Source organism: Hydra vulgaris, chromosome 07 (genome assembly GCF_038396675.1).
Source record: "Hydra vulgaris chromosome 07, alternate assembly HydraT2T_AEP".
Lineage (NCBI taxonomy): Eukaryota > Metazoa > Cnidaria > Hydrozoa > Anthoathecata > Hydridae > Hydra > Hydra vulgaris.
Window position 1 is genome coordinate 35,129,976 of NC_088926.1, and position 26,525 is coordinate 35,156,500.

Sequence of the window (26,525 nt, forward strand, 5' to 3'; positions counted from 1 at the left end):
AAATATTTGAACCTCTTTTCAAAGAAAAAAAAAAAAATAAAGGGATGAGGAGGGGGTCAAACTTTATATAGTCACTTTTTGAACGCTAAGAGATTATTGCATAAAATTTAAAATTTATCGATGAATATAAACATAATTGAAAATAATATTAAAAAATTTATAAACTTGTTACTCTACGTTTGGGATAGAGGGAGCCGCAAATTTTAGAGCTTTTTTGTGCCAGGCATATATACATATATATATATATATATATATATATATATATATATATATATATATATATATATATATATATATATATATATATATATATATATATATATATATATATATATATATATATATATATACTTATTTATTTACAAATATACTTAATTTAAAGTATATAGAAATAACAAGCATTTTATAAAGTTTTATCAGCTTTGAAAAAAAAAGATAGCAATAATTTTGACTAACATTAAAAATGTAATAACAAAATGTTTGATCAATGTTAATAAACCATTTTTCGAAAAACTTTTCTCTAATACAAAACTTATTCTCTAATACAAAACTTGTTCAAACTCAATACAAAACTTATCGAGAGCAATTTAAGTATGTAATTGCGCCATGCGAATCATTTATCGGAAGTTTTTTTTGCAGAAATCAAACGATTACGCCTGTGCAAAAACATCGTGTTGTTAATTTGAAGTGGTGGCTTCGGAAGATATACAAGCGAATTTTTCCCACATCCACTAAAAAAATTTTAAAAACCTAAATGTATAACATAATAAGTATAATTTAATAACATATCAATAGTATTAATCTCTTTATTACATGATTATTAGAATAGTCTTGGGGTGAAAAGCAAAAAGCGAACTTGAAATTTGAAGTCATACTTCAAATCTAAAATTTGACTTGAGCATATTTAAAGAACGAACTTAAACACAAGTTATTCTTGAAAACCGGCGGTTTTCAGGAATAACTTGAGGCTTAAAGGCTTATTCGAGAAAGCAAAAACCGTTTCCGAATGCAAGAAGCAAATTTGAAATTTGTAGTTACACTATAAATCTGAAGTCTGACTTGAATGTAATGCAAGAAACGAATTGGAAATTTGTTCTTGAAAGATTTCAAGTGGTTTTTTGAAGTTCGAAATAGCGCAGTCTTGAAAGTTAACTTGAAATAAAAAAAAACAAATTGCCAATCATTACATATATATAAACTATATATAAATACATTTCACCAGTACAAGTATGTGTGTGTGTGTGTGTGTGTGTGTGTGTGTGTGTGTGTGTGTGTGTGTGTGTGTATGTGTGTGTGTGTGTGTGTGTGTGTGTGTATATATGTGTGTGTATATACACACACATATATATATATACACATATATATATGTATATATATATATATATGTATATATATACATATATACATATATATATGTATATATATATATGTATATATATATATATACATATACATATATATATATATATATATATATATATATATATATATATATATATATATATATATATATATATATATATATATATATATATATATATATATATATATATGTATGTATTTATATAGCCAGCATCTAAATAAATAGCAAACATATATGTTTATATTCATAATATGCATGCATAAAGTGCATCTCGGAAGCTTTGATTCCTTCTGGAATAAAAGTTTTGAAGCTTTTATAACTTCTCTTCAATTTTAAGTCAAGCCTCATTCTACTCCACATTTTTCAACATTAATTATTTTTTTCATCTTTTTTACATGAACATCACTCTTAAGAACAAATGTCCTTTTATTATTGCAAAAAGCCCATGTAAAAAAGTCCTATCTAATTTTAGGCTCTGTTATTCTCAGTTTATTAAATCTTGTTTCTTATTTTAGATGTTAGGTTCTAGAGACTTTTTTCAACAGTGTCATTAACAAAAGTTAGGTTAACATTTAATCTCTAATTTAACGGTTTGATCTTTTTACTTAACCCTAGAATAAAGCAGAGTAATTTGCAAAAAAAGTCTAACTTGACAAAGTCAGACTTAAAAGTTCAAATCAAACTTTATTCAAGTTCACTTCTTGCATTCCACACTAAGAAGATTCGCACATTTATATACATGTCATCGCACATTTATATACATGTCATAATTGCTATAATATAATTATAATCTTGAAACTTTCAAGTTTAGCTTATGCATTTGTTAAAATTTTTTTTTCCAGACTTCAAATTCTAACTTTGTCAAGACTTTGAAGTTCAAGTTGAACTTCACTTAAGTTTGCTTCTTGCATTCCGACCTTAATCTCTTTTCATATGATTATTACATTAGAATAGCCTTAGAACATCTTCGTTAGAATAGCCTTAGAACATCTTCGTTAGATCAGCCTTAGAACAACTTAGTATATTCTTAACCACTTTATTATATGTTTTTGTTTCACTTTCAAGCATAAACAATTTGCATGAGGATGGGGAATGGGGATGAGAATAGGGAAGGTAAATTTCCAAAGCCTTATACCTGAATAACGAAAACTTTCTTTTTATTCTAAAAGTCAATAAAAAGTTCAAGATATAGTTGAAATATTGAGAGTCAACTGTATAGAGACCATTATTATACCAAGACATTTAAACAAGTTTCTCTTCTCAAACCTTAGGTATTCAGGACAACATGGCGAAATTCATTACAGATATTATACAAATACACTTTATCTTATGTTATCATTACACTAAGTTTTAGTAGTTCGGCATGTGTACACAATTTGCATTGATAACAACATATAAAAAAGGTAAGTAAATCTACATAAAAAACTAAACATAGGGGAGACCGAGGCTAGTTGGCTCGGTTTTTACTTTATGAGCTCTGTCGCCTAAACAGCACATTTTTTTGAAAATATTAAAGTGTAGTCTCAAAGAGTATGAATTTATGTAACTGATAAAATTTTCATTCATTTACAAAAAAAATTATTAAAAAAAAAAAAAAAAACGGCATCCCACTTTTTATCTGTGAAAAAAAACTAAAAATTTTTTTTTTAATTTTTTAGTAAGAGTAAGTTTTTTCAATATCGTTAAAAATTAAAAAATTTTTTTTTTGTAAAAATATACATTTTTTTCCATAGTAAATGCTATAAGCCAACTTACCCCGTGAAAATTTTGTCAACTTACTCCGAAAGCCTTTTTTTCAATAAACAGTCTATAGATCCTGAAAAATGGCAACTTTGAAAAAAAAATCTGACTGGATATAGTAAACCAATTGTGACTGGAACTTTTACAATTGGTTTACTATTGGAACATTGCTTCCTTTTTACTTTTGTAAAGTAAAAAGGAAGCAATGTTCCAAAAGTTACGTTTTTGTCCAAAAAACACATAAATTTAATATCTCCCATGCGCATGCACAAATCCTGACAATACTATAGTGAATGATGAAATGGTCAATTAGGAAGGTTCTGTGTCATTTTTGTCACTTTCTGATGAAAGGCTCTGAAGATAAACGCAATTCGTCAACTCACCCCTGCGGCCTACTAGCCCCGGTCTCCCCTACATAATTAAAGATAATATTATCTTGATATTAACCTTAATCAGTTGTCATATATTTAGTATTCAGTAATAATAGTTCTGTATTCGAGGATCACACTGCATCTTATCATACATAATCACAAAAGTCTGAAAACAAGCAAATATTTACAATGAACATCTTCGAAGTAAAAAAAAACTCACATTAGCTCATCTTTCGATAATACTGCTTTTTCTAGTTTAGCACATAATTGACGCAAATCTAAATAAAATATTTGATTTAATTTTTTTTGTTTTGACTTGTAGAGGAATCTTTTTTTCAAATGAAGGTCTTAAAAATCAGAGTTATGAATTTCAATTAAATTTAGTCGTTTTTTAAAAACCACAACTTTATGGACTAGAAAGTTATATTTACATTCGTTTTATTTTTAATTTTAATTTATTGCCCTATTTTAATTCATAGACTTTTTAAAAAAATTTTTCTTTATTTTTTTATGCGCATATAAGTATGCAATTGTAAACTAAATATTGATTGGGCAGGTACAATATCTTATAAATATAATATATAAAAAACAATTTTTTTTCATGAATCACTTTTTTCCACACTTTCTAGAAAAACTGTTGATTTGAGGCTGGCATTTTGAAGCTTAAAATGCACAAAAAATATATTTTTGACACTTTACACATAAAGCAAGTATAATGATCACAACGATTACAAATCAATTAAAAAAGTAACACTTAATTACAAATCAATTAAAAACTTAATTTAGCCAATAAATATAATAAAATAAAACATCATAAAAAACTACTTGATTACGGTCTAAAGTTTGTCCAAAATCCTTTTTTTTATTTTTTATATATTTTTTATGTATATATTTTTTATGTATATATATTTTATATATTTTTATGTATATATTTTTATGTATATATTTTATGTATATATTTTATGTATATTTTATGTATATTTGTATATTTTATGTATATTTTATGTATATATTTTATGTATATTTGTATATTTTATGTATATTTTATGTATATTTTGTATATTTTATGTATATTATGTATATGTATTATATGTTGTATTATATATTGTATTATATATTGTATTGTATATAGTGTATTATATATTGTATTATATATTGTATTATATATTGTATTATTATTGTATATATTGTATTATGTATATGCTATGTATGTATATTATGTATATATATTATGTATATTATGTATATATATAGATGGTGCATTAGCAAAAATACAAATACATTTAGGAGTCAAAATAAAAATTATGATTCAACTCTACAAGAAACTGGCAAAGTTCAAAACACACTAAGAAAACTAAATAAAGCTTTACAATAAAAGAATATAAAGATCTTGTGATGCATAATATTGTAACCACCATAGGAAAAACTACAACACTAGAGGAATAAGAGTATTTGGAGCACGTAAGAACAGCCACAGAAAAAGGATGAGACTTAATTGAATGACAAGTAAAACGAGAATGATTTTTAGTAGATGGCACAGGACATGCTTGCTCTTTAGAGCAGTGCCCATTATAGTATCTGTAAAGAGAAGCAACATTACGACAATGGTTAGAGGTTGGCTGCAAGAGCAGGTCTAACTATGCTTACAATGCCTTTTTGCACCTTGTCTAAAAGAGAAAGAGCAAGATTCGCCCCAGATATATTAACAGTATTCCATACAAGGCTGGATTTGAGATTTATAGAGATAGAGAAAAGAGTAAGAAAGTGTTGAGCTCGATAAAGAGATGCAACCTTAGCAGCTGCTAATTTTGCGATGGATTTGATATGTGGTTTCCAAGAAAGATCAGAAGTAAGAGTTAATCCTAGAAGATGAAGGGTAAATGACTCATTGAGTACATTATCATTCCTAAACGATCCTGCAATAACGATCAGCTGAAAAAAATTTAGTTTTATCTGAATTAAAATTCATCAGCCACTGTGAGCCCCATGCTGTAGCAGAAGTGAGATCCTTTTCAAGCTCAAATGCTCCCTCCAAGCAATCAGAGAGTGTTAGCTTCTTATCATGACAAGAACAAATGATAGAATCATCAGCGAACAATGCTAACTTAGATGTGAGAATATCTGGAAGATCATTAATGTAAATTCAAAAGAGTATAAGGCCAAGGATTGCACCATGAGGAACCCCTGAAGTTACAGAAGAAGAGTGCTGTCCATCAAGAACAACTTTTATACTTCGATTGGAAAGGAAGGATTCAATAATCTTAAAGAAGTTACCAGATACACCATAAGAAGAAAGCTTATGGAGAGGACCAGCATGCCAAACTTTATTAAAAGTTTTCAAAATATCATAAGAAATGGCCTTAACCTCTCCAACTTTATCTAATGCACGATAAAACCTATCAGTTATTACTGTTGGCAAATCAGCTGTAGAACGAGAAGATTGAAATCCATATTGATGATCAGAAAGTAAGTTATTAGATTCAAGATTAGAGATTAAGCGCTTTTTAATTAAAGACTCAAAAACCTTGCTTATGATAGGAAGAAAACTAATGGAAAAGTAGTCAGACCAATTAGATCACTCTCCAGAAATTTTGAAAATAGGGATTACAGATGCTGCTTTCCAGCAGACTGGAAAATAAGACTCAGAATGGCACTTAATAAATAGTTTTAAAAGTATAGATGACAACTCAAGAGAACACTTCTGCAAGACTATAACAGGTATGCTACCTTGACACAAGCTGTAGAAGAGTCTAAGCAAGAAATCACTTTTGATACAGAAGCTGGAGTGATACAAATGTCAAGCAATGGATCAACCTGTTTGACAGCTATATCAGGTAGAACACAACTTGTGGAATCAAGAGATGATATTGATGAAAAGTTCTTAGCAAACAATTTAGCTTTGTCTTTAGGTGAGGTGACAAAGTCTGAACCATACAAGAAACATGGAATTAGAGATTTGCCCTTATTATTGATACTATTAAAGATTCTCCAGAAGTCGCAAAAGCCTAATTTTTGTGATGAAATATGAGATTTTATGAGAATAATGGGCTTTGGCGTTAGACAAAACCTTTTCACAATGCTTTCTTGCAGTAATAAACAGATGTCTGTTTTCTGGAGAATTGTTTTGCTGATAGATATGGAAGTAACAGTTTCACTTGGCAATCGCAGCAGCACAATGTAAGGAAAACCATGGAGAAAAGTGAGTCTTGACCTGGAATTGTAGAAAGGGAATAAAAGATTCTATGCCAGCCTGAATTCACAAAGTTATGTAAAAAGTACATTTGTCAACAGGAGGACGAAAGATTTCTACCCAAGGGCCATAATGAAGAAAATCATGGAAAGAGTCCCAGTCAGCTTTACGGCAGTTGTAAGAGGTACAATAATAGGGGGATTCTGATGATGAAGAAGAATGAGATAATAGTTTTAGAGAGATCAAACCGAGATCAGAAGCACTGAAGGGTAAATGTGGAGAAACTGAGCACTGACTAGAATCAGAGACAAGATATAAGTCGAGTAGAGAAGGTAAATGATTCGGGTTTTCTGGAAAGCCAGTAGAAAAGTTGACTATTTGAGTTAGGGATTAAAAAAGGCAAAAGTTAAGGGCTTTAACATCTGCTAAGTTACTGACACTAGAGCCAAGCCATTCAGTGTGATGAGCATTAAATTCACTGACAACAACAATATTAGCTGATGGATAAAATAATATAATACAACATTTACAATATGAAAAGCACTTTTTAAGAGTACTATCAGAAGATAACTATCAGCACTAAGATCACAAAATGAGACAGTCGAACTAAAATTAGCCTCACAAAGAGTGAGTAGGTCTGGTGAACGTTGCGAAAGAAGATCCAGCATTTAACATCCTAAACTGGAAACAAAATATTTAAAATATATCTGCAATAGCCAAATAGATGAAGAAGGGGTGCGAGGCTAGTCAACAGATAGAACCTGTTTACCCCTTAAGTCTTTACCTAGGAGGCTTTCTACAAGACAGTAGCCGGATGCGTTTAATATCTGCCCAAGATGAGTATTTTTATCAAGGCACCACCTCTAGCCTTAATTCAACTAACAGTCACAAGGCAGGGGTTGTTTTAAGTAGGAGTTGGCATTTCCTAGCCTTTGCCTAAAAAGGCGGCAGGACATGAAGCAGATTGTACTGGGTTACATGTTACTAATAGCAGGATAATCTGACCTGACTAACTATACTCCTATGTTAGAAGTATCAATATCCGATCTGCACCAACTACAGCTTGGTTTTTTAAAATTTAAAGTACAAAATTTAAATGAATAGTAAACATTCAAAATATATTGTTTTTGATCAGAAGTTTTGAGACCAAAAACTAGAGTAATAACAATATAAGAAAAATATTTTGAGATACATAATACCATAAAACTTAATTATTAAATAAACTTCAAAATAAATATTTATTCTTTTCAAGAAATGCAAACAAAAAAGCTTTTCTGAATCAAATGTTAACAAAAAATTAATAAATATTAATGTCACAAGTTTCTTCAATATATACTTATATATATAATGGTGATATATATTTTATATTTACTGGTGATATATATTCCAGTCTTGATAAAAACTCACCATTTTCATTGCTTAAATATAACAAATTTAAAATGTGATTTCACAGCTTGAAATATATATATATATATAAATATATTAATATAATAGAAATATATATATATGTATATATATATATATATATATATATATATATATATATATATATATATATATATATATATATATATATATCAGGCCTTGTTAAGAAGCGCTACGCAGCTCGCATTTTGCTTGCGAAAAGGCGATTTGCCTACGCATTCAGCAGTTTTGCGCTACGCAAAAACTTATATCTTTTAGAATATTTAAATTATCTTTTGATTACCGTTAACGTGACGTTTATTCAGAAGAAACAAAGTCGTAAGTAAAAGCATTTAACCGCAATTGTAAAATAATAGATTTTTTTGTTAAAGAAACAGTTTGTTTCATAATTTTTTTTTTGCTATTAAAAATTAGTTAAAAAAAAAAAGTGTTTTAAGTTTTATCTTAAGGAATTAAATATATAAATTCCTTTTAAATATAAAAATTATTTTTAGTCATAATAAGTTTAAAAAATGCACGATTTATTTTGATGTAAATAGTTTATTAATAAGATATTTTGTTTATTGTTAATTCAATAACGTAAAGTTTTAATGACGTTCATTTAATTTACGAAAATAAATTATGATCACGAATATGTTATCGGTAACTGATAAATAACAAAAAAAAACTTTATTGTTTAAAAACATTATTAAAAAGAGTTCACAAATTAAATAAGAAAAAATGTATTAACAGTTAATAAAATAACCAAAAACCAAATATAAAATCATAAGAAAATAAACAAATATTTTACGTTTCATGAAAAAAATATTTTTTTCAAAATAAAATTTAGTTCATATCTGAAGAAAATAATAAAAATGATTTTTTTAATAAGAACTTAGATTTTATTTGTAACTTTTGTTATAGTGAGAAAAAAACAAACTGTTTGTATGATTTTTAACGCGTTAATAAAATAACTTTAATTACAATGCGGTACTTGAAAAGACGCTAGTGACGCAATATAACTTCTAACGATGCAAAATATATTTGCTGAGTTGAGTTACTTAGAAATGCGCTACGCGTTTTCGCTACGCAGCGAAATCTCGTAACAAGGCCTGATATATATATATATATATATATATATATATATATATATATATATATATATATATATATATATATATATATATATATATATATATATATATATATTAGGGTGTCCCAAAAAACAACATTTTTGAAAATTATATGCAGAGACCCCCTTAATGTGTTCTATCTAATACAAGAACACTAGATTTAAAATTTTTGTGAATAAAAAATATTTTAAGGGGTTCCTCAAGACCCTTGAATATTTAATGGGTCCCTAATATTTTCAAAAAAATGTCAACCTGGTACTCAAATGAAGCTAAATTATATAAAAATTTCAAAAATAATATTTAATTTGGAAAAATTTTAACTTATTTATCAAAATTGTCATAAAAATACATAAAAAATGCATTTTTTTATTTTTTGTTAAAAAATAACAATTCTATATTTGAAATCTGTATTATTTTTGAAATTTTTATATAATTTCGCTTCATTTGAGTACCAGGTTGACACATTTTTGAAAATTTTTTTTTTTGAAAATATTAGGGACCCATTAAATATTCTAGGGTCTTGAGGGACCCCTTAAAATATTTTTTATTCAAAAAAATTTTAAATCTAGTGTTTTTGTATTAGATAGAACACATTAAGGGGGTCTCTGCATATATTTTTCAAAAATGTTGTTTTTTGGGACACCCTAATATATGTATATATATATATATATATATATATATATATATATATATATATATATATATATATATATATATATATATATATATATATACATATATATATATATATATATATATATATATATATATATATATATATATATATATATATATATATATATATATATATATATATATATATATATATATATATATATATATATATATATATATACAAGCACACATATATATATAATGTTGATAAATTGAAACGATCAAATACCAGCAATAGAAGTATATCTTCCACCTTGAGACAATTTGTTATTTTTTTCAATTAATGCATTCTAAAAACAGAAAATATGAAATCTAATTAAAAATCATTTTAACTTAAGAGAACAATATCTATTAAAATAAAGTATGAAGTTTATTTAAAAAATTATTTAAAAGATTATTTAAAAAAATTATTTAAAAGAACAATTTCTATTAGAAAAAAGATTAAAATAACAACTTTGATCAATTATGATTTAATTTTATTGTAAATAATTTTAACAAAAAATTGAGAAATAAAAAAAAAAAATTATATATTCATTAATAATAAATAATTACAAATCAATAATATAAATAAAAAAAAAACCTATAACATAAACTGACTTGTATAACTTGAACTTGCTTTATAAGAAATCTTCGCTCATCTTCTAAGTGTTCTCTGAGAATTGAAAGTACATTACAGTAAGTATTTTTTAACTCATTATTCATATAATATATTACTTTACATGATTGCAACTTATTAATTGTTAAAAGAAAAAGTTTAAAATGTTACAAAAGCGATAACAGTATCTTATGCTTAATGAGAGTATACATATTCAATCAAATACATCAGCATGTATACAAATAGGATAATAATAGTTAAAACAAATAGAATAATAATAGGATAACAAATAGGTTAAAAAAATTTCTTAAACTTATTCATTTCATGTTTAAATAAGAAAATGAAATTATCACTATTACTTATTTTGGGGCAGATTGAAGGCCCAAGAAAGTCATTAGGGTGTAAGTCACTAAAAATGCATGTTCACAGGGTGAACATACATTTTTAGTCTTAAAAATGATAAAATTTTTCAACCAGGATTCCTAAATGTTGCTTCCTTTAGTAATTCTTTGTGTGAGCAATTGCTTGTTTTATGGTGATTGGGCATCATTAACAGTGGTCATATAAATAATGCCAAGAAAAAATTTCAAAACGCCACCACCTATATCAACTTTAAGTTTAACTAAGTGATTAGAAAACACTTTCCTTTAAGTGAGGATTCTTTTAGTCAGATCCCTAGGCTAAACAACAGTATGATTAGTTTTGCTTCCACTTGGCACCATCAATAGAACCTGTGTAAATAAATCTGACATTTGTTTTCCACTTGATCAGATTTGCTAAGCTAATATAATGAGCAAGATAATTAGTTTTGTTTCCACTTAAATCTAACATTTTTTTCAAAGGTTCCTGAACTTCAAGACGAAGTTTGGCCCGATAAATATGCTAATTGGCTAATATTTGAAAATTGAAAAATAACTTTTGTAACAGGTCATCCTGAGATCATCTCAGAGGTCCGCCCACCCTTTATTCTGAAATATTGCCATTTCCACCTTGTGTTACATCCTTCTTTGCAAACAAATCTGATGCTAGTTGTGCTGTAGTTTAAAAAAGTTAACAACAAAATTAAAAAAATAAAGATAAATTTATGATGTCAAAATAACAACAAGCTAATGTGCTAAGCCATTTTTATTTAAAACAAGGCCTGATATATATACCTTTATATGGTAATAGAAAGAGACTTTTATGGTAAGTCTCTTTCAACAACATTTAAGCAACAACAACAACTAAGCCATATTTTAATATTGTCTTAAAGTTAAAACAATTAAAATAATGCGGATAAACATTAAGTTTTATCATTTTTTAAATAACTGAAATAATAATGACTAGAAAGTTTTAATAACTGTGTTTTTTTTTTAAAATTGTTTGATAATACTTTTAAAACTTGTGAGGAGTGTTGCTATATTGCCGACAAAGAGGTAAAACATGCGAGGAGTGTTGCTTTTTTATTGTAAAATATGAGCAGAATGTTGATAAATAGACTATATAATAGCCTGCTGCCACAAGGGAGTGCTGCTACATCGACTTCTTCTTCTTTCTTTTATAACTCACCTCCCCAAGGCCGAGAAGGCCACTACAGATGAGGAGGCTACTTGTGGTTATAATCATCTCTCAACTTTTTAACTCCAAAACACGAACCTTGACGAACAAAGCCGCTGCGCAGAGAAACAAGTTGAGTGCAGTACTACCAGGAACGTGGTGGGAATCGAACTTGGAACCTCTTGCTTATACCTCTTGACTATCTTATAGCCTGCTGCTACAAGGAAGTGCTGCTACATCAACTGAGGGTTTGGTTTGGACAAGCAATCTATCATTATAAAAAAAAACTTTATTCAAGTTTTTAAACTTAACAATAAACATTAACATTGAAATTTTAATGGTTTTAAATTTTAAATGAAAGAAAAGAGTTTAAGAGAAAAAGAATTGACAGAAGACTTAAAAAACTTTTGTAAAAGTCAGCAAAAGTTGAACAAGGTAGAGAAGTTCAAAGCACTGATGTTATTGAATCTTCAAATGCTCTCTCAGTTGATGTTCAAATATATTCTTTTTAATTTTTAAAATTTCACCATATGATGCCAGGAGACAAATGGCTGACATTGCAAAACAACATTTTTGATGGAAGTTTTTGAAGTAAGTGTCCTATCTATGATCGATTTGTAATGACACCCCAAAAAGTTTGAGTATGGATTGATTTCTAACTTATTCCCAGAAACAAATAGTGGAAAACTTTTTGAATTCTTTATGGCAAAATCAATTCAATAAATTTTGACATTGTTAACATGCATTTTTGCACTTCATGATATATTACATACATACATACATACAAACAAAAATACATATGTATATGTATATATATATATATATATATATATATATATATATATATATATATATATATATATATATATATATATATATATATATATGTATATGCATTGCTTTATACAAAAAAATAACCTAGATTTTTAAGGGGCCCATCAAGACCATTTTGCTTGAACTTTTAATGGGTCACTAATATGAACATAAAAAAGTTCTTCAAACAGAACAACTTGGTGCTCAAATTATGTGCGGTAGTGGTGTAGTGGTAGAGCACTTGCTTCATAAGCAAGAGTTTCTGAGTTCAATTCCCACCACGTCCCTGGAAGTATTGCGCTCAACTTGTTTCTCTGTGCAGTGGCCTTGTTCGTCAAGGTTCGTGTTTCAGAGTTATAGTGTTGGGAGAGGGTTATAACCACAAGTAGCTTCCTTATCTGTAGTGGTCTTCTTGGCCTTGGGGAGGTGAATTACAAAAAAAAAAAAAAAAAAAATGAAGCGAAATTATGCAAAATTTTTAAAAATAATGATCATTATATAAAATATATAATAATACATTCTTTCTGTAAATTAAATATATATAATACATTATTTAATATACAAAATATAAATAAATATAAAATATTTCTGAAATATTCTTAAAATATAAATTCTCAAAATATAAGTTATTTCTGAAAATTAATATGCCACCTGAAAGTATGAACAAGTTTTTCAGTTTTTTCTTCATCCAATAATTCATTGACTTTTAATACTAATTTATCTGCTGTCAAAGATAATAGGTTCAATGAATCATTAATACAGTTGATGTTCCCTCCTAAACATTAGAATGTCTTCCTACTTAAACATACACATCACACTTTCAATTATTCAAAAACAATTGAAATTTAAAATACTTCAAGTTTAGATTTGATACTTTTAATGAAATTAATTAACAAGTAAATAATTTAAATATTGCATAAAATTGTAAAACCTTTAATAACTTCATCTAAAAGCTGAATATCTGATTCATTTAAAATACATTTCCAATAACTAAATAAATAATATATATATATATATATATATATATATATATATATATATATATATATATGCACATATATATATACACATATATATATATATACATACATATATATATATACATTTATATATATATATACATATATATATATATTTATATATATAAATATACATATATATATATATATTTATATATATATAAATATATATATATATATATATATATATATATATATATATATATATATATATATATATATATATATATGAATACATTTATGTAACCAGTGCTGGAAATTACAGTCGATCGAAAATCAATGACCATTTACTTTTGGAAAAAATTATGTTTTGATCTCCCAATATCAATTCTGGCCAATCAAATTTCGGCAAGAATTGCTAGGCAAACTTAATAATAAAAATTTTAAATACCTTCAAAAACATAAATTTAAAATTATTAAGTTAAGAATATTTTTTTTTTTTGATTATTGGAATACAATTAATTTTGAGACTATAACAATCTTAAGCTTACAAGAAAAGCAAGAAAGTTATATTGAATAAGCAAAAATACAAAATGAAAGTTATATTGAGTAAGCAAAATAATAAATGTCAAATGTTTTGATAAGTATTTTTAATATGTTTTGATTAGACACAGTTTGAGATCATAATAGAATATTAGTTTAACAAATGTAAAAATCTAAAAGTTTATTAAATGTTAAATAAAAGTTTTTTTTGAATGAATTGAATTTAAAATAATAACTAGAAATGTTTTCTTTTAAAGTTCAAATAATTATGCAAGTTTTTGATTGGTGGGAAATGTTGAGTTAGGAAAAAAATTGTTTTTAAATATTATGACTATTTAAGCAATTTAAATAAATTTTACCTGTTATAAGGATCTCAAAGGTTTGAAATTGTTAAAGGTCAAAACAATGTAACAGTTTTTATTTTATAATTGTTAAAATTGATTTCAAAATTAAAATTAATTAAATAAAAAATATATAATTACCTCAGTCATAAAATGTAAGAAAAAAACAACAAATAATTATTTTATTAATAAGAAATCAGTATCTGAAGAAAAGTAGGAAGAAAAAACTTTGAGAACATTACAATTAAAATTACTTAATAGATGGGAATACCATTTTTGTTAAAACACTATCATTTGATTCAGGTGATTCAAAATAATACGCTAAAAAGACTCTACAGAGAAACAAAATGCTTTACAGAGAAATGAAAAGGCCCTATGGAGTAATGAAAAGACTCTAGGGAGAAATAAAAAGGTTTCTTGAGAGTAAAAATTAAAAAATTTAGATTGTATTTTACTAAGAGATCATTCTTAAATATCAATTTTTTTTTTAAACCAGCCCTAATTGTGGATTATTAAAGGCTTCTTTACAACACAATAATATATTTCGCAAACACAAAAAGTGTAATGCATTAAGTGTTAAGAATACAAAAATTAAATATGATTGCCTGGAAATTAATATGAATGTCTACTTTTCAATACTTTTCATTACTGTACATTAGTGTTGAACGGCAATTTTAAAATTTCCACCCTTTTTTTTTTTAATTTCCATTGTTGTATATGTATGTAAGAAAATTAAAGTGTGAAAATTTAATAATCAGGAAATACAACAAAACTAAAAAATAGGCAATAACAGTTGTTCAAAAGTTAATCATAGTATCATAAAAATGACATCATTATAATCATAGCATCATAACAATTACAAAGTCCTTGATAAAAAAAAACTTTTGCAATAAACTACCATTCTCTGTTATCTATCTTTTTCTTTAACAACTCCACAAAAAACTGTATTTGCTTCAAGATCCCTTCTTGAATACTTGTAGATTGAGGAATTATTTCTTAATATAAGTACAATATATTTTACACTTTTATAATCATTTTATATTTAGGACTGTATTTTATATATAATTTACAAACCATATTTTTCTTTCCAGATATCATTAAGTATAGAAATCTAAAAATAAAGAATTAAAACCTTCTTCACAATCAGAATATTTTAGTACAGGGTATTTTAATAACATTATTTAACATTATTTTTCAGATATAAAGTATCAAATTCTGAGAGAAACAATTATGTCAAACGAATATGATATTGCAATTTCTTAATGGTAATGTTCCTGAACTCTGGTTAAAAATAAATTTGTCTGCCTAGTTCACCAGATGAAAACCCTTTGAGATTATTTACTTAATCTCAAAGATTATCAACTTTGGGATTTGGAGCATTTGGAGCATTTGTTAAAGAGTAGTTAATAAACATTCCAATAAATAAGAAAGTATAGCTATAAAATTTGAAAAGATTATGATGCCCTTAATTTATCCATGGTAATAATAAGTTGATTAAGGCATGCTTAAGATTCTAAAGAAAAATCATGTCTATTATTGCAATAAATGGAAGCTTTTTTAAACAATATAATATATATATTTATATACATGAATTTCAAATAACTAATAGTATTATTTACATTTATAATAATTAAATTTAAAACTTAAAATTAATTTGGTAACTGTTTGAAGATTTTAATAGCAAAACTTTTATGCAATCCAAATAATTTCACATTTTAAACTTTTGATTAGGGATATATTTTTTGAAAAAAAACATTTGATTAAAAAAATATCATCATAAAAATAGAAAATATTGCTTGTTTAAAATTTTACTTTCTGCTAAGTAATTTGGTTAAAACGCAATTATGAAAATTTTTAAATACATAAATACTAGTTTTACTGCTCGCTCAATGCTCTGGGAGTGAAATGGGAAGACAAGAACTTTTGGTATAATGTTATTATAGTTAGACTTCTTTATTTCTAATTTCTGCAATGCTGAGGTCAACCAACTCATACCATTGATTAGCATTATAACAATTACCAGAATTTTCTACAATATTTTTTTGTTTATTCTAGAATTTTATATATATGTGTGTAAATATATATATATATATATATATATATATATATATATATATATATATATATATATATATATATATATATATATATATATATATATATATATATAAATCATCAAATGGTGCTCAAAATATTTTTTTATAATTAATTTGACTGTTTTACCTAAAATCTAGTGTAATTTTTTTTTTATAACTTTTTAATACAAAATTAATTTATAAAATCTATTTAAATAAATAATGAAATATTTTTCTAAATACACTCCACTGAGACTACAGCTATATAAGCAACAATAATAGTAAAAAACATAAAATTATTTCAAAAAAAAAAAAGCATTAAAAATAATCAAAAAATTTCTCAAGGAGGATTCAAACCAGCAACCTTGTCAGCCGTGGTTCCAAATTGGAGCAACATAACATCCACAGAAATATGCCAACATAATAACTTTTTGAAAAAATTAAATTAGATAAACATTTTTCAAATCCAAATAATATTTCTAACATGTGCAAATAGTGACTTTCAATTTTGAAAAGATGAATCATTTCACACACCACAAAAAAATTTTGGTTTTTAAATAATAATAAGTTCCTCTTAAATAACTTTTGTTTGTTTCTAAATATTGCTGTTAAAAAAAGTGTTTAGAAATACTTATTTAGAATTAAAACTATTATCAGGTCAGCTTATCCTGTTATTGGTAACATGTAACTTAGTACAACCTGCTTAATGTCCTGCTGCCTTGTAGGATATGCATTTTTATGCAAATGCTAGGAGATACCTAACTCTGACTTAAAACACCCCATGCCTTAGGGCTCCTGGTCAAGTAAAGGCTACAGATGGTGTCTCGCAAAAAGTACTCATCTTGGGCAGATGTTAAATTTGGCTACCATCTTCTAGAAGGCCTCCTAGGCAAAGACTTAAGGAGTAAACAGATTCTATCTGTTGACCAGCCTGGCACCCCTTCTTCATCATTTAGGCTGGCACAGATGTATTTATATTACATTGTTTCCAGTTTAGGGCATTGAATTCTGGATCTTCTTGAGACAATGCATGGTTTTTCCTTGTGTCTCTGTTTTCATGACTAGGCAACTCTTTCTATTATCTCCTAATGAGGGTACAGCTCTAAAACTCAGTTTTATGGCTCTGAGGCTGGCTGGTAGACAGGTTTCCCAAACTCTGTGGTAACTCTCAAAGAGGCTGATTCCATCAACAGCTGAAAAATATCTGAGTATTGAAAGTGTCATGTTGCACATGGATGGTGTCCCTGCTCATATTTTTGGTGTGCCTTGTTGAGGCCACATTTGGAGCCCTTTGTTAAGGCTTAAAATTTATTAATAGTAATGAGGTAAATGCATGGACTATTAAATAGTGTATTGAGTACACCTGGGCTTGAGTCTTGAACAAATTTAAAAATGACTTAAGCATCTAACTACAAGCCACAAGAGCCTAATTTTTGAGATAAAATATGAGATTTTGTGACCTGAGAATCGTGGACTTTGGTATTAACTTTTTTATAATGGTTTCTAGCAATAGTAAACAATCGTCATCAGCAAGTTCTCTAAATCTACCATTTACTGATATTCATGGTCTTCGAAGTAATTTTTCTTCTGTTGAGTCTTAACTGGTGCAAAGTTCACCAGACCTACTGGCTCTTTGTGAGGCTAATTTTAGTATGACTGTCGCATCTTGTGATCTTAGTGCTGATAGTTATCTTTATTTAAGTGGTAAAGACTCCAATAGTCACATGCTTGGCTTAGGCATTTACATTCGTAAGAGTTCACCCATTTGTTGTGAAACTAGGTTTGAATCTAAAGACTATTCTTTTATGTGCTTTCATTTAGCACCACTTCACTCTATCACCTTTCTCTTTCTATATAGCACTCTTTCATCTCAAGACTGCACTCTTTTCGATGTTATTTCTGATTGAATTAACCAAGCTTTCTATCATTCATCAAGCTTTCTTATCATTAACCAAGCTTTCTATCATTCATCAAGCTTTCATCATCTATCCTTCAGCCAATATAATTGTTGTTGGTGACTTTAATTTACTCATCACACTGAATGGCTTGGCTCTAGTGTCAGCATCTCTTAGGCCTCTAAAGGCCACAACTTTTGTCTTTCTCAAACTCTAACTCAAATAGTCAACTTTCCAACTCGCATTCCAGACAACCTGAATCATTTACCTTCTCTACTAGACTTATATCTTCTTTCTGATCCTAGTCAGTGCTCAGTTTCTCCACATTCACCCTTAGGTGCTACTGTTCACGGTTTGATCTCTATAAAACTATTATCTCATTCTTCTTCATCATCAGAATCCACTTATCATCAGACCTCTTCCAACTACCTTAAGCTGACTGGGACTCTTTCCGTGATTTTCTTTGTGAAGGCTCTTGGGTAGAAATCTTTTGTCTTACTGCTGACAAATGTGCTTCTTACTTAACTTCTTGGATTCAGGCTGGCATGGAATCTTTTATTCCCTCTCAACAATTCCAAGTCAAACTTTACTCTTCTCCATGGTTTTCCTTGCATTGTGCTGCTGCAATCGAAACTGTTACTTCCATATCTATCAGCAAAACTATTCTCCAGAAAACAGACGCCTGTTTACTATTGCTAAAACCATTATAAAAAAGTTAATACCAAAGTCCACGATTCTCAGGTCACAAAATCTCATATTTTATCTCAAAAATTAGGCTCTTGTGGCTTTTGGAGAATCTTTAACAGTATCTTTCTGTTCCACCTCTCTTGTAAGGTTCAGATTTTGTCATCTCACTTAAAGACAAGCTGAATAGTTTACTAAGAACTTTTCATCAATATCATCTCTTGATTCCACAAGTTGTATTCTACCCGATATAGCTTTCAAACAGGTTGATCTATTGTTTGACATTTGAATCATTCCAGCTTCTGTATCAAAAGTGATTTCCTGCTTAGACTCTTCTACACCTTGTGGTCAAGGTAGCATACCTGTTATAGTCTTGCAGAAGTGTTTTCCGGAGTTGTCATCTATACATTTAAAACTATTTAACAAGTGCCTATCAGAGGTTTTTGAGTCTTTAAGTAACAAACACATAATCTCTGATCTTGAATCTAATAACTTACTTTCTGATCATCAAAATGGATTTCAATCTTCTTGTTCTACAGCTGATTTGCTAACAGTAATAACCGATAGGTTTTATCATGCATTAGATAGAAGTGGAGAAGTTAAGGCAATTGATTAACTTTTAACTCTAATCTTTCTTGGATATATCAAATCGATCGCAAAATTAACCTCTGCTATGGTTGCATCTCTTTATCTTGCTTGCATTTTCTTACTCCAAATTCTTTAAATTTCTATTCTAATTTCTTTACATTTCTATTTTATAAATCTCAAATCCATCCTTGTATGCAATACTGTTACCATATCTGGGGCAGATCTTCTAATGATGCCCTTTATCTTTTAGATAAGATACAAAAGGCATTGCACGCATAGTTGGATCTGTTCTTGCAGCCGACCTCCAACCATTATCACATTGTTATGCTGCTTCTCTTTCTCATTTCTTTAAATACACACTAATAGACACTGCTCTAAAGAACAAGCACTTTTTGTGCCATCTACTAAAATTCATTCTCATGGTACTTGTCATTCTATTAAGTCTCATCCTTTTACTGTGACTTTTCCTAAGTGCTCTAAAAATTGTTCAATTTTTTTCCCCAACATCAGCTCTTTGGAATTCACTTCCTTCACTTTTCCTGATTTATATAATTTTCAACATTTTAAGTCATCTGCCAATTGCTATCTTACTCTAAAAACTTTATCTTTTTTCTTCCAGTAACTTCCAACTCTAACAATGGTTGCTTGCAGCCTTGTTGAAAGTGAAGATGTTGAAAAAAAAAACTTTTAATGTAAAATTTAACTATTTAGTTGTTACATCATGAAGTAACTGAACATGTATTATGCTATGCTACATTACATAAACATGATATGTTTATGTTATGTAGTATAGCATGCTACATTACATAAACATATCATGTTTATGTAATGTAGCATAGCATGCTACATAACATAAACATGATATGTTTATGTTATGTAGCATAGCATGCTACATGGCATAAGCAAAATATAATACTAAATAAATAAAATAGATATTATTAAAAAATTAAATAAACAGAATAAACAATGAACAATATTTACTCTTTTAAACATGAAATATTAAATAGAATAGAAAAATATGAAAAAAAACAGCAAAATTTTTTTTAGTTTTAAACTGAATTATACTACAACTAATATTAAACTGTTTGCTTATAGAAAAATAATTAGTAAAAAGTTACACTTAATCAAAAAAACACAAAAAGTCCAGTAAACACAGAAACCTTTGTATAATACTTGTATAATATTGCATAATATTTTGTATAATATTGTATAATACTGTATAATATTGTATAGTATTGTAAAAACTTGTATAGTATTGTATAAAAATTTGTATAATAAATGAATAATTTGTAAAATAATCTTTTAAATTGAATAATTAAAAATTATTTTTTAGTAAAAAAATAATTTTTATAATTTAAATTCATAATAAAAAAAATAAAATTCATAATTTAAACCATCAAAATTGAAAATATAAAATATAGTATAATGTATTACATAAACACAAAGTAAAATATGTTATATCTCTAATTATGCTGATATATAACAAAATTATATGCATTTAAGTGATATTTTTACTATTTGGGGATTTTAAACATGTCAAAATTAAGTCAGTTATTTGCAGAAATAACTTTTTATTTTTCAAAACTTTGTCAACTAAGTTTTTTTAAACTTGTTTTACACATTGTGCAGCCATGCATTTTTAGTGATTTGTAATGCCACATTGAGTAGTTTTTAACATAAGTGAAACTTTTTTATTTATCTATAGAGTTTTGAATCTTTGAATTCATTTTTGAATCTTTCAAACAATTTAAATTTACAAACTTTCATGTATTAATAATACAAACAATTTTAAAATTTTAAATATCAAAAATCGATTTTTAAATTTAATAAAAAAATACTAATAATTAAAAAAAAGCTTGCAACAATACAATATTTAGTACAACAAAAACAAATACTTCAGAATGTAATTCTTCTGTTTCCTCTATAAGAGATTCTCCAATGATGGCTTTGATAGTAGATTTCTCTGTTGAAGAAACATATAGCTGGATTTCTTTCCACAATGATTTGCAAGGTTTAAAAAAAATTTCTGACATCTTCCATGGTTAAGTAGCACTTAACAAAAACTAAAGTTTTAACATTGAAAATTAAAGACAACATTCAAAATTTAAACTAAAGTGACTCTAACATTCGAAACTTAAATAAAAATGGTGAAAACTTAAATGTTTAAAAATTAATTTTAGTTATTAAATTTTGGTTTATCATAAACACAAATTTTATTTATCGATATCATTATAAACGTTTCTATTAAAATTTATTTTTATATATTTACTATTTGTTTTAACTATTTGTGTTTTAACTATTTATGTTTACTTTTTATATCTTATATATAATTACTTGTTATTTCTGGTATAAGTTTTATTTATTTTTATTATACATGTCTTATTTATTTCTATTATATCTTTACTATTATATAATTTTAATATATTAATGGTTATATATATATTAATAGTTTTAAAATATTTCTATTATATAATTACTAATAAACAACTTTGTTATATATGAATTGTTTCAAAGTATTCTTATTTAATTAAAAATAAAAATTTATAAGTACATTTTTGAAACTTTCTATGATATTTATATGTTTAACAACTTAAAATTTGTATATAACAATAATTTAATAATCTAATACAATATATGATTACATATCAATATAATATATAAAAACAGTGTATAATAACCAAAATTAATAGCATAATATGATAACATAAAAATAATATAACATTAAGAATAATATTACATAAAATTTTGTGTAATAAAACTTAAGGTTTTACATAAAGTAGTCGAAAGTAATAAAAAGTTGTTTATAAAACTTATGCAAAATAATTAAATCATAAAAAAAAAAAAAAAAAGCAACTAATAAATGAAAAATTTAATTAATTAAAACAAAAATCAATAAGTTAAAAAAAAAAAAATACAAATGTATTTTTAAAAAATCTTTCCAAAATTAACCATTTTTGCAAACCAACAAGCAAAGCAATAATACAATAATTGACCCCCTTATTTTTTAAAACATCTTAGACCTCTGGTTTAGGTTGTCTAAAAGGCTGTTTTAAAAAATTCTTTTCAAAATTAAAAAATTTTAAAATTCTAAATAACAAATTAAACTTCAAAGTACAAAAAATTTTACAACTTCTTTAGTGAATAACAAAAATAAATAGAAAAAGTTATAAAAATTCAAATTTAACATAATTGAACATAATTCAAAATAATTTCATAACTTGTCATAACTATTTCATGTATATAATAATGGCACAATCAATTTATCTTAGTTAAATAAGCCAACATAAACTGTAAATAAATAAAGTTCATACTTTATTATACAAACTCAAATTCATGTATAAACAATTGAAACCAAAAGACATTTAAAAAAAAAAGAACACGAAGTACAGCCAATATAGCAGTAACAGATTAAAAAAATCTACCACATCGTTCAATTATCATCACATCACCACATTGTTTAATTGTCATCACATCACCACATCGTTCAATTGTCATCACATCAACTCATCATTCAATTGTGTCAATTTTTTAAAGCATAAAAAGTTCAAGTATTTTCAAAACAAAAATCTTATAATAGTTAACACATATAAAAATATAAAGATAGATTTAAAAAACATTGTACAAAATATAAACATAGATAAGCAAAGTCAGAAAAATTGAGATATTGATACTTTGAAAGTCATTTAAAAATCATTTTAAAAAGTTGAAAAAGTCATAATTCAAAGCTACACTACCATCAGTTTAACACACAACAAAAAACAATTACTAAAAAAAATTCATCATTGCCACTCACACATATACAAACTATTCCAACTCACCATTTAAACACTCTCCTTTAAAATTCTTTTATTTAAACAGTTCCCATAAAAAAATTTGCTCTTAAAAAAAAAAGTAAAAAAGTAAAAAAAAGGAAAACAAGATCAAAAAAAACTAATCAAACAACTTTTAAACATGAAAATAATTTGAATCTTCTAATATAAATACTTTGAGGTTAAAGGAAATATGATAGTTATTTAACGCTTCATAATTGCAACGTAAAATCTTTCTTACGACAATTTTTGCACAATGTTGCAATGTAAGAGGTTTCTCTAAAATTACAATAAATGAAAAACATGAATTAAAAATATTATACATACATAATGCATGTATTATATATAAACTGTAAGCTATTTGAAACAATAATAAAGCCATATAAATTTTAATCTTACCATATGATGCATGTATTACATCCAAAACCTCTTGTTGGTGCAACATATTTGCAACAAATACGGGTGTCTTGCCATCAGCATCCTTTTTATTTGAATGAGCGCCATATTGCAACAAAATGTCTGTAAAAAAAGCTAATTCTTTATTGGTTAAACTTTCCTTCTTGTTTCGCAACATATAGTGCAACGCTGTTGCACCAGTATAATCAGAATGATTAACTAATGAGCCAGCATCCAGCAAAAGAATGACACAAGACAAATGACCTTCAAAAAAATGAAATTCAAAAAAACTTATAATAACAAAATGGGTAATTAAATTGTTTAAAAAAAAAAACATTTTTAAAGTAAATTAACAATTGTTTTCTGTGTCTGAATATGGAAATTCACAAAACCAATAGAACACTTTGCAATTTACAAAATCCACTTAGCCTTACAGTTTTTAGTCATGGTGGATAGTAATAAAAACAACATATAAACAAAACAAAGTAACAAAAACATAATTTTTAGAACTTTCAGAGACTTAAAAAGAAAAATTTAATTTATGAAAAATTATTTATTTTATTAAAAGTTTATTTTTAACAAATTTAAATTTACTACTAATGTAAAATTACCTTGTTTACTAGCCTCCAGTAAAGGTGTCATTTCACGGTCATCCTTAGCATGTGGATCAGCACCATAAATTATGAGCTGACGACAACATTCTTTTGAGCCACTAAAAGCAGCTTCGTGAAGAGGAGTTTTCTTACCTAGAAATCATTGTTTATTTTTAGAAACTATTATTTCCGTTTTCAACTTAATTAATATCAAGGTTTATAATTGGGGAATAGAGATTAAATATTGAAAAAATATAAAAGAGTTATGTCATGTGTTTTTTTTTATGGTATATATGTTGTTTTTATGCTGTCTTTGTATAGGAAAAGTTATGCCATTATTTTGCTGTATTATATATATATACATACATATATATATATATATATATATATATATATATATATATATATATATATATATATATATATATATATATATATATATATATATATATATATATATATATATATATATATAAATATATATATATATTTATATATATATATATATATATATGACTACTGATGATTATTTGAAAGACCTCTACTGCTAATAGTTTTAATATATAAAAAAATATTTTGTATTTGTAATTTTTTTTGGTATTTATATTGTTTTTAATGGAAACATTGTGAGAAAAAAGATTTACTGGATTTTCTATTTGTTTCACTGTTCTGTCTATTTTTGAATTTATATATATATATATATATACAAATATATACACATATAAAAAATAAATATGTACTATATACATATAATATATCCAATATATATACAATATATAATATATGTAATATATATATATATATATAAAATATGTAATATATATATATATATATATATATATATATATATATATATACATCATATATGATAGTATGTTAATTATTATTTAAAAAACATCAATAAGCATGAATTTATGAAAATATATAAATATAATATATGCAATATATATAGTATATACATATATATATAATATATGTAATATATACATATATATATATATAATATATATATATATATATATATATATATATATATATATATATATATATATATATATATATATATATATATATATATACATTTATATATATACATTTTGATTGTAGACATCATGTATGATTGTATGCTAATTATTATTTTAAAAACATCAATATGAATTTTTCTTGATACTTGTGACCATGGATTGTTGTGACCATAGATTGTTGTGACTATGGATTGTTGTGACCATGGATTGTTGTGACCATAGACTGTTGTGACCATGGATGCTGTGACCATGGATTGTTGTGACCAGCATCTACAGCTTAAAAGATATTTGTTTATTTTTGTTTATAATTTATTGTGAAAACAGCAGCTACTTTATGTCAATGGGATGGTTTCATCTTTTCCTGGCGTAAGTGCGCCAAAAATGGTGTCCAAAAATTTGTAGACACATATTGTCCCTTATTTAAATTGATACCATTTTGTTGATGGGCACATTGGTGGTACTATATTTCAAGTGCCTCACGAACTTTCCTATCGAACTTTTTAGGATCGACTTTTAGAGTTCTGCAACTGTCCCAGTTAATTTGTTGTGCAATGTCTCTTGCATGTGGCTAATGCAAATCGTTCTGTTTTATATTCTGTTGTACTGTTTTTGTGTTGTTGCTTGTGTTTTTATTTGTATTTTTGTTTCACCTAAATACTTTTTGCTACAATGACATTTAATAAGGTAGACTTCTGGGTGGCTGTTCATTTGTAGTTTGGATTTATTTCTTGATGTTAATATTGCCTCTAGGTTCAAGTTTGATATGAAGACCATTTTATATCCTACTTTTCCTAAAC

General features: G+C 26.1%; 2 protein-coding genes across 3 annotated transcripts in view; both read right to left on the reverse strand.

Moving 5' to 3' along the window:
- Window positions 1–401: 401 nt before the first annotated feature.
- LOC136082431 (uncharacterized) lies at window positions 402–22,021 on the reverse strand. The gene is made up of 9 exons (XM_065801712.1): window positions 21,801–22,021; window positions 15,738–15,774; window positions 15,562–15,658; window positions 13,752–13,810; window positions 13,472–13,595; window positions 10,474–10,528; window positions 10,106–10,166; window positions 3,695–3,752; window positions 402–731 (listed from the first exon to the last, which is right to left on the reverse strand). Exons 1-9 carry the CDS (start codon window positions 21,936–21,938, stop codon window positions 614–616), a joined length of 747 nt encoding a protein of 248 aa, XP_065657784.1. The 5' UTR covers window positions 21,939–22,021; the 3' UTR covers window positions 402–613.
- An 806-nt stretch (window positions 22,022–22,827) lies between these two features.
- LOC101234624 (ankyrin repeat and SOCS box protein 8) overlaps window positions 22,828–26,525 on the reverse strand; it is a 38,458-nt gene continuing 34,760 nt past the window's right edge. Inside the window, exons 6-8 of one of the 2 annotated variants that reach the window (XM_065801713.1) lie at window positions 24,722–24,856; window positions 24,114–24,374; window positions 22,828–23,993 (exon numbers count right to left, since the gene is read on the reverse strand). In XM_065801713.1, coding sequence (XP_065657785.1) covers window positions 23,851–23,993; window positions 24,114–24,374; window positions 24,722–24,856 — 539 coding nt within the window. In that variant the 3' untranslated portion in view covers window positions 22,828–23,850. The remainder of the gene's footprint in view (window positions 23,994–24,113; window positions 24,375–24,721; window positions 24,857–26,525) is intronic. The other variant, XM_065801714.1, reaches the window with a different exon arrangement.

Coding starts and splice junctions, on each gene's coding strand:
- LOC136082431 (XM_065801712.1), bottom strand. CDS start 21,938: ATGTCAGAAATTTTTTTTAAACCTTGCAAATCATTGTGGAAAGAAATC. Junction 15,659..15,737: donor TATCTGGAAAGAAAAATATG/GTTTGTAAATTA, acceptor ACTTATATTAAG/AAATAATTCCTCAATCTACA. Junction 13,811..15,561: donor AAGATAGATAACAGAGAATG/GTAGTTTATTGC, acceptor TTATTTATTTAG/TTATTGGAAATGTATTTTAA.